The sequence below is a fragment of the Neofelis nebulosa genome, chromosome 7, assembly GCF_028018385.1.
Source record: "Neofelis nebulosa isolate mNeoNeb1 chromosome 7, mNeoNeb1.pri, whole genome shotgun sequence".
Taxonomy (NCBI): domain Eukaryota; kingdom Metazoa; phylum Chordata; class Mammalia; order Carnivora; family Felidae; genus Neofelis; species Neofelis nebulosa.
Genome location: NC_080788.1, coordinates 2,668,844 through 2,677,888, shown reverse-complemented (window position 1 = coordinate 2,677,888; position 9,045 = coordinate 2,668,844). Strand labels below are relative to the sequence as shown.

The following is a 9,045-nucleotide window of genomic DNA, read 5'->3' as shown; positions in this document are numbered from 1 at the left end:
GTGTATGTGTGTGTGTATTTATGTATTTATTTCTATATTTATATGTGTGTGTGTGTATTTGTGGTTTTTTGGAGTAGAGAGAGAGGTAATAGCAAATCTTGAGGTACCATGGGGATTTATTAAAACAAATTAGTGCAAACCAGTGATTTGCTTTTCAGATTTATTGAGATCACTTTGCTTAACTGTATGGCAGAATAAAATGGATTAATCTGAACATATTACCTATTTCTAGTATCCAAATGAATTATCTAGGATAATCAAATAGGAAGAATTACTACTTTTGATGTGAATCATTCGTCTCAATTTTTGGACTAATGTTTCAAAAATGTTGATTTCTAAACGTTAAAAAAAATTTTTTTTTTAATGTGTATTTACGTTCGAGAGAGAAACAGAGCACGCGCAGGGGAGAGGCAGAGAGAGAGGGAGACACGGAATCCGAAGCAGGCTCCAGGCTCCCGGCTGTCCGCACAGAGCCCGATGTGGGGCTCGAACCCGGGAACCGCGAGAGCACGACCTGAGCCCAAGTCGGTGCCGGACCGACTGAGACGTCCGGGCGACCCTCTGAGCCTCTTTCTCGAGACGTAAACATGGAAAGCCCTAAGCCATGCCTTGCCTTCTCCCTAATCATTTTGTGGACACCAGTCATGGGGATGGAGACGAAGCGCTGTGCAAACCCCTGCGGCCCGTCTGGGCACGAGGGGTCACGGATGTGATCACTGGGGGGGGCCACCTAATGAGCCCTGGCTCAGCCCGGCCGAGCCACCCGCCTCTGCCGGCCCAGACTCCGGCCAATCGCGCTGCGGCAGCCGCCTTCGCATCACACACGCACAGCTGGCCTCCTCCCCGGGTGCCAGCTGCACGGTCGCAGTCCTGCTCCGGAGATCAGGAGGCAGGGCAAGGAGGGGCTCCCCTCGGGAGACCTCCGTGGCCCAGACCTCCCCCGCCTCCCTGCTTCCCTGGGACCCCGCCGGCCCCGAGGGGTCACTGGCAACCGCTCGGCCCCCATGAAGCCCGCCAGGGCGTCCCAGCGCTACAGAAGCATCCGGAGAAACACCGGCCAGCGCTGCCTGTACCAGGAGTCCCTGTTGCTCGGGTGAGTTGGTGTCCCCCACCCGCAGGGAGGAGGACGCAGGTGTGCTGAGGAAGGGAAGCTGGGTCACCCCGAGCCTTGCCTGTGTCCGACCTGAGGGCCAAGACCCCGCTCGGTCCCCCTCTCCTTGAGAGTGGACTCCCAAACTCCTTTCTCTGGGCTCTCCACACCCGGGTTAGCCATCTCGACTCCGTGCCCAGAGGGAGGCGACTGTACCTGCCGGCTGACCGGGGGACCCGAATCTGGAGTCCCCCAACCCGGCCGAACCCACGGGCGTGCGCCCTCTGTTTTCTTTCTGTTTACGCAATTATGCGATGTCAAGAGGGAGTGGGCAATACATCCGTCATAATAAATAAGGTGCCTGTTGGCACAGGCTTCAGGCCAGGGAGAAGTGAGGGAGTGCCGTTGGAATCTGTTAAATATTTATAAAGGTATATTAAAACCTCCATCAGTTTGTTAAATATTTATAAAGGTATATCAAAACCTCCATCAGTTTGGAGACATTGAAGGAAATCCTCCTAGGGGTAAATGAAAACCGTCGGAATTAGAGAAAAGCAAAGGAATGATTTTCTCTTTACTTCTAAGTGCATCATTGATCAAACAGCTGTCGCGGAAGACTCTTCCCTCCTCCTGAGAAGTCACCTCGCATTTAATTGTTAGGGGGAATAAGCGTTGCTACACGTTGCCAAATTGTTCTCCTCTGGAGTCACCGTTTCCCTGAAAGATTTGCCCACGTAAATCCGCTTGGCTAAACTCTTGCTTAAAGAAATCACCGACTGTCCTGCCTCTCCGTTTTAAAGAGGCAGGAACGCGGGGAGGGTCTCCGGATGACAATGTTGGGTTTCTCTTTATTTCACCTCCAGAGCTGGGGGACAAGGAGGAGCCCCATCTTTAAAATTAGCTGACTATTTCAATCAGCCTGAAATAGAAATTGTTTTGCCCACAACGATGGTGCTCTTCAGGAATTGTTCATAAGCACCCTCTTGTCTCTTGGTGTGACGTCTTCTGATAATAGATTTCACGCTGCGAAACCGTCTTCTTTTCCCGAGCCACTAAAGCCACAGGCTCCACTGCACGTATTTCGGTGGCTGCCAGGACCGCCACCTTCTCTCTCTGCCTCCCTGGGTCCCTCATCCCTCCACACATAGAAACTTCATACAGATGACCCCGGGGCAGCGAGATGTGGAAGGTACCCTGGGCAAGGTCCTTGCTGGAAGCAGTTCTACTAATCAGATTTCCTCCTTAATGTCCTGATCCATTCAGCAAGTTGGACGACAGCTTTAATGCTGATGAAACAGGGGACAGCAATGATCCAGAACAAATCTTCCAGAATATTCAGTTCCAGAAAGATCTCATGGCAAACATTCGCTGCAGACCCTGGACCATGAGGCAGAAGCTGGGAGCACTGAGGTAGGGGCTTCCCTTCTCATTACTGATTATCGTCAGTGTGTTTTCCACGAGGCCGCCCGGTCCCGCCCAAGGGGATGAGCACTGGGACCCACTTGACGGTGGTGACCAGGCGTTCCAGACCTGACTCTGAGAAGCCACGGGTGCCTCCAGGTGGCCAGTTTCTGTGTGTGTGTGTGTGTGTGTGTGTGCGTGTGCATGCGTGTGCTGGTGGAAAATTTGTGGTTTTCTACCTCCCTTGCAAACGCTAGATCTTAGCATCATGTGGAGACGTGAACAAAATAGCCAGACTCAGCAGAGACAAGTGTATGAGCCAGACTGAAAATAGACATTACTTTCACCGGCGTGGCCATGTGGACTCGTTTTTTATATATTTTCTACTTCTTTGCCTCCCGTATATGATCACACACACACACACACACACACACACACACACAGCCTGATTAAGTGGTCTCATGTTACAAGGTCATGAGGGAGGTTATGATGCAGGCACAGAGCCAGGTTACCTTGAGATTTTTTTTTTTTTCCTTAGGGAGGGGACCCTACCACGATGGGAGGGGCCCAGGATTTTTAACAGGCATTCTAGCAGATTCTGTCACATACTGAAGGTTAAGATCCACTGACCCCTGTTCCGGGGTTAAACGAGGTGAACCGTGCAAGCGACTCGCATTGTCTCTGGTCCCCGGCGGTCAGGCCCCACCAGTGAGGACTGATTGATGATGCCGATGCCCGGGAGCACAGCAGAGGGGGTTAATTGCATGGCCTTAATGAGCTCTCCCGACCTGTCAACTGCACCTTCCCAGAGAAACAGACAGTAGCCCTGACCAGCAGGCACCCTGCGTGGACAGGATTAGAACCTTCTCAGTTCTAAGGAAGAAAGAAAGAAGGAAAGAAAGAAAGAAAGAAAGAAAGAAAGAAAGAAAGAAAGAGTCATGTGTTGTATCACAGTTTTTAAAGTTATTTATTTATTTATTTATTTGGAGAGAGAGAGAGAGAGAGAGAGAGAGAGAGAGAGGTGGTGGAGGGTGGGGGGCAGAAAGAAAGAATCCCAAGCAGGCTCCATACCGTCAGTGCAGAGCCTGAGGCCAGGCTCCAATTCGGGAACTGTGAGATCACAACCTGACCTGAAATCAAGAATCAGACACTTAACGGACTGACTCACCCAGGCGTCCCTTCCCCCCACCTCTTTTTTTTTAAGTTTATTTATTTATTTTGAGAGCGTGTGCGTGGGGAGAGGCAGAGAGAGAGAAGCAGTTGTATCTGGATTTTTAAAAATCGTACGGAGGGGCGCCTGGGTGGCACAGTCGGTTGAGCGTCCGACTTCAGCTCAGGTTACGATCTCGCGGTCCGTGAGTTCGAGCCCCGCGTCAGGCTCTGGGCTGATGGCTTGGAGCCTGGAGCCTGTTTCAGATTCTGTGTCTCCCTCTCTCTCTCTGCCCCTCCCCCGTTCATGCTCTGTCTCTCTCTGTCCCAAAAATAAATTTAAAACAAAAATAAAATAAAATAAAATAAAATAAAATAAAATAAAAATCGTACGGAAACACTGTTAAGGATGGATGGCTGATGGTTAGTGGGAGGAAGTAGTTAATTACTAATCAGTAATTCATAGCCATTAATTACCAGTAAGAGCCTAAGCCATTTTAACCTGCAGGCAGAGTGCAGCAAATGATAACTTTTCAGTCGATACACTTCCCGAGCCGAAGGGCAAAATCCGGGCCCTCCGCCCTGACGCCTGGCCAGCGGTCGGGCCACACGGTGCTACCTGGGGTGGAGGCGGTCAGGCTCTCAGACGGGCTGGTCCTCTGAGCACCTCCATAGATCATCCCCTGGACCCGCGCGTCTCCTCCCTCGTCACCTTCAAGAGCTACCAGAGCGATGCATGCCTCCCTAATTGGACCCGCTGAGGCGTCTGGAAAGCACAGAGGCCACCGAAGCCTGACCGCGTGGGGACCCAGGGAGCCAGGCGGACGCGGAAAAGGGCAGGGGTCCCGGCTGGGTCTGGGGCAACAGCCACCTGTCGGGGAGGACCGGTCTGTTCACCTCGCAGGGAAGCCAGCGGCCGGCACCCTAACGGGACCAGGCTAGCTCGGTCCCCCCTGGTTCCTGAATGCCTGGCCCACCCTGTCGCCCTCCGTTACTGTGGCTTTCGGTCTCTTTCACGCTATTAGAGAGGGGGTGCCTTCCAGGACAACAACTCCGTTTCACGTGCCTGTGTGTCCCAGTCTGCTTGCCCCAAGGAAGTGTGCAGAAAATGTCTGCAGGAAGAAAATGATAAATGATTAGATGAGATAAATGATGTCACTTGTACAGGCCTCTATCTTTTAGATGCTCTGCAGGGCAGGGTGTCAACCCTCACCCTTGCCTGCATTTCTGGTCCTGACCGGAATGAAGCCAGGGCATTGGCTGGCCGGGCCGGGATGATGGGGTGATCGCAACGAGGGCACCGGGCTCCAGATCCCAGCATACGCTCCAGTTCGGTCACGTTTCGCTCGGAAAAGGGAGTCAGCTAGTTCCTGGTATCTCAGGGAGGGACTCAGGACCGGGGAGGGGGCCGCTAAACGGCTGTTGAGAGGCGTGTGCGAGACCTTCCTCACCAGCGAGCCGGGCAGACTGAAGGTCGAGGGGCTCTGAAGAGGCACCGAGCACAGTCAAGGGGAGGGGGCTGGTCATGGATAACGAGGGTCTCATCAGCGCAGCGTCAGACGAGGTGGCCTCGAAGGTGACCTTCACCCCCAAGAGTCCTCGACTCCCGTCTGCCCCATTAGCGCCAACGGGGATTGTCTAACCCCGCTGTTCCTTTAGGTGTGGGTTTGACCGTCCATCCAGGGGACTTCGGTCCACTGCAGGGATGAATCATGTAGGTGGAGACATCAGGTCAACCCACCACACGGGTCAGCGTGTGTCAGTAGTTGGTTTGCGGGAGCAAAGACGCAGCGGTAACCAGACACCCACGACCCCGTTCCTGAAGCGGGCTCTCCGAAACTAGGTCTGACCTTCAATTCCAGACGCGAGGGCTGCAGGAAGTGGCCGCCACGGTTAAGTGAGGGGCCGAGGTGCTAGCACCCACTGTCGGGACTTCCAACGCTCACGATTCCCAGACAACAACCGGAATCAGGGGAGGGCTTTAAGAAATTCAGTTGTAGGGCACCCAGCAGGGTACAGGCCGTTAAGCGTCCAACTCTTGATCTCGGCTCAGGTCGTGATCTTGCGGTTCCTGAGTTCGAGCCCCATGCCGGGCTCTGAACCGACAGCCTGGAACCTGCTTGGGATTGTCTCTCTGCCTCTCTCTCTGCCCCTCCCCGGCTCACGCGCTCGCTCTCTCAAAATAGGTGAATTTTTTTTAAAAAACTGTTTAAAAAAAAGAAATTCAGTTGCAACTCATTTGGGCATTAACTCATCATTTTCTGTAAATGTATCCTTTCAAATATTTTGTTTTGTTTTGTTTTCCGGAAAATATTTGGTAAGGGAGCCCTCTGGTCGCTGGCAGCCAGGAAATGAATGGTTTGCGTATTTTCATAGCCGGCTCCCTGCCACAGTATCTTGTCCCTCACGTTTGGCCACCTGCTCCTGTCACGCTTTCACACGTTTCGCCACGATTCCAGCGGTGCCAAAATTGTGCTCACTGTCATCGCTCTCTTGTCTCAGGCGAGCGAAGGAGATTGTGCTGAAGTTCGAAGGGAGGCTGACCAGGACCCGAGGATACCAAGCGGCAGGTGCAGAGGTGAGAGCGTGTACGCATGGCGATCCCACCCCTCCCTGTGGCCTCGGGGCCAGGAAGGTGCGTGACATTGTGCTTGCCATTATGCATCGGCTGTGCGCATCAGTCGTTACAGCCGTAGAGCGATGCTGGTCCCTGGAGGGTCTGCATGTCCCAGAACTTGGACTTTAGTCCCTGGGGCCATCACTCACCATTTGTACATGACCCTGGGTAAACCCGACTCATCCCAGAAAGGCTATCTTCCCTCGAGAGAATGATCTAGCATTTTTCCTGACTTCCTCCCATACGTGTAAGTTTTATTTCCAGAGTGTCTTGTAATGGGAACATTATAGATCTATCCCAGTGCTTATTTGAGAACTCAGTTCTATGTTTTTTGTTTGTTATTTTTCCCATTCAGCCCCTTAAAGCTAAACTTTAGTATCTAATTGCAATGATCTGTTCAGAGAGACATTGCGATCGTTCCCATAAATGTTCAGAAGCCAAAGGAAAAAAAATCATCCTCTCATATAGTATCTTTTTCTAGAGCTCACATTTCAGTCACTGAGTCTATAATTTTCACACACAGTAATCACAGCGTACAAACGTTTTTTCACTTAACCCCAACACACAAGGATTTTTCCGTGTTGCTCTGAACGTTTTACACATGTTGTCTCCCATGACAGACAAGTACATTAACTCAATTGGTTATTTGTCTGCTGTTAAATTAACTTAATTTGCTATTTGTCTGCTGGTGTATATTTAAATTGCCTTTAATTTTTCATTATTATTAATAACCCTGCAAAGACTATCTTTGCACATAGTGCTTTTCCTACCCTTTAAAATTCCTTTCCTGGGATAAATGCCAGAACTATAATCATTGTAGAAAAGTAAAATTTGTTTTTTGGCTCTTGATACGTATTTTTTTTCCTGAAGTTTATTTATTTACTTTGAGAGAGAGAAAAAGAGTGTGTGAGCAGGGAAGGGGCAGAGAGAGAGGGGGAGAGAGTCCCAAGCAGGCCCCGCACTGTCAGCACAGAGCCCCGTGCAGGGCTTGAACTCACAAACCGTGTGATCATGACCTGAGCTGAAATCAAGAGTTGGACACTTAACCCACTGAGCCATCCAGGTGCTTCGGCTCTTGATAAATATTAATAAATTATTTTCCAAAACCCTTGATAGTTCACCTTGCCATGCATGACAAGTTTTGCTGCCTTCATATTTTTGCCAATATTGGATATTGTTTTTTTTTAAGTTGGTTATATTTTAACAGATAAGAGCTGACAAATGCACTCTTTTCAGATTCTCTGAAACAAACCAGCAAAATCCTTAATGAAGTTTAAATTAAAGCTGGTCATGGAGCACCTGGGTAGCTCCGTTGGTTGGGCGTCCAACTTTGGCTCAGGTTACGACCTCATAGTTGGTGGGTTCGAGCCCCACGTCGGGCTCTGTGCCGACAGCTCGGAGCCTGGAACCCGCTTCGGATTCTGTGTCTCTCTCTCTCTCTGCCCCTCCCCTACTTGTGCTCTCTCTCTGTCTCTCAAAAATAAATAAATGTAAAAAAATTTTTTTTAATTAAAAGTGGTCCTAAATTTTACTTAACTGAAAAATTAGATAAAGTCGCAAAGGGTCCTCAAAGCTCTGCCTTGGCTTTCTTCTTCCTTTGCACAGACTGTGCCTGAAAACTCTAATCTATTCCTAGGACGAAAATTACCCCTGAGTGCTTATGCCTGTCAGGCGATGATGGGACTCATGCAATAAATACATTTAACAAAATTATCTTTTTAATGTTAAGCATATGTGCCGCCCGGCTCCCTCATTTTCCCTAAACAGATGGCCTGCAATGCAGTGGGAAGTCTCTTGGAAAATACTAGAAGGTCCTATTCGGACAACCTGTAATATATATGAGTGAAAAGCACAGCAACTTTTAGTCACAGTGACATCAGTAAGGATTAAAGGTGTAATTCGACAAGGGGCTGACTTACTAGACTCAGGGTTTCCAGAATGAGAAGGGGAACCGAATTCCCAGCCTCACCTAGAGACGGGCTGCCCAAAGGTGCTAGGTGGCACCTTTGTAGGAGCAATGGCCCCGCAGAAAGGGGTTCAATCCAGCTCAGTTTAATCCACGTGCCACGCTTTGTCCCAGGCCCTGGGGTCACGTCCCGACTGGGTCACTTCCGCCTTCTGGGGGGTGCAGTAAAGTGTCAAAGACAGGTCCCCCTTTCACGTGTCTTCTTCACGCTTTGGTTCCTCCCCTCCCTGTTCGGAACAACATTCCTCCACCTTTTTATGTGTATTTATTTTTCTTTATTTTGAGAGAGAGAGTGGGAGTGGAGGAGGGGCAGAGAGGGAGAAAGAATCCCAAAGTTGCCTCTGCACTGTCAGCACAGAGCTCAAGGTGGGGCTCGAACTCACAACCGTGAGATCATGACCTGAGCCGAAATCAAGAGTCGGCCGCTTAACCGACGGAGCCGCGCAGAAGCCCCTATAATTTTTTACACTGGAAATTTTGACATGAACCACTGAGGACCAGCACCCACTCCAGCTGCCGCGGAGAGAAAACAGAAGCCATCTAGCCCGCGGCCCATCTGTTTATAGTCCTTGGTTTGTCCGACGAAGATGCGACTGTTTTCCAAATGGTACGTTTTGTGTCACGGGCTACCCATTCTCCCGTGACTCCCGGCACTGAGATCCGGTCACCACTCCCAGGGGCTCCACTCTGTCCTGTTCTGGGAGTCCCGGCTGCAGAGCACAAGGCGTCCTGGGGGGCCCTCCCCGGTATCCGGCCTGTGTCCTCGCCCCCCTGGGTCTCCGCCTGAGCCTGCTTACAGGCAGTCCTCCTTCAGTGCCAGCA

At 50.7% G+C, this 9,045-nt stretch overlaps 1 protein-coding gene across 1 annotated transcript in view; it reads left to right on the top strand.

Annotated features, from left to right (window-relative positions):
- Positions 1–989: 989 nt before the first annotated feature.
- The window catches only part of TMC3 (transmembrane channel like 3), a 39,967-nt gene continuing 31,911 nt past the window's right edge, over positions 990–9,045 (top strand). Inside the window, exons 1-3 of the mRNA XM_058736395.1 lie at positions 990–1,093; positions 2,354–2,500; positions 6,143–6,218. Of these exons, the coding sequence (XP_058592378.1) occupies positions 1,005–1,093; positions 2,354–2,500; positions 6,143–6,218 (312 nt within the window). The 5' untranslated portion in view covers positions 990–1,004. The remainder of the gene's footprint in view (positions 1,094–2,353; positions 2,501–6,142; positions 6,219–9,045) is intronic.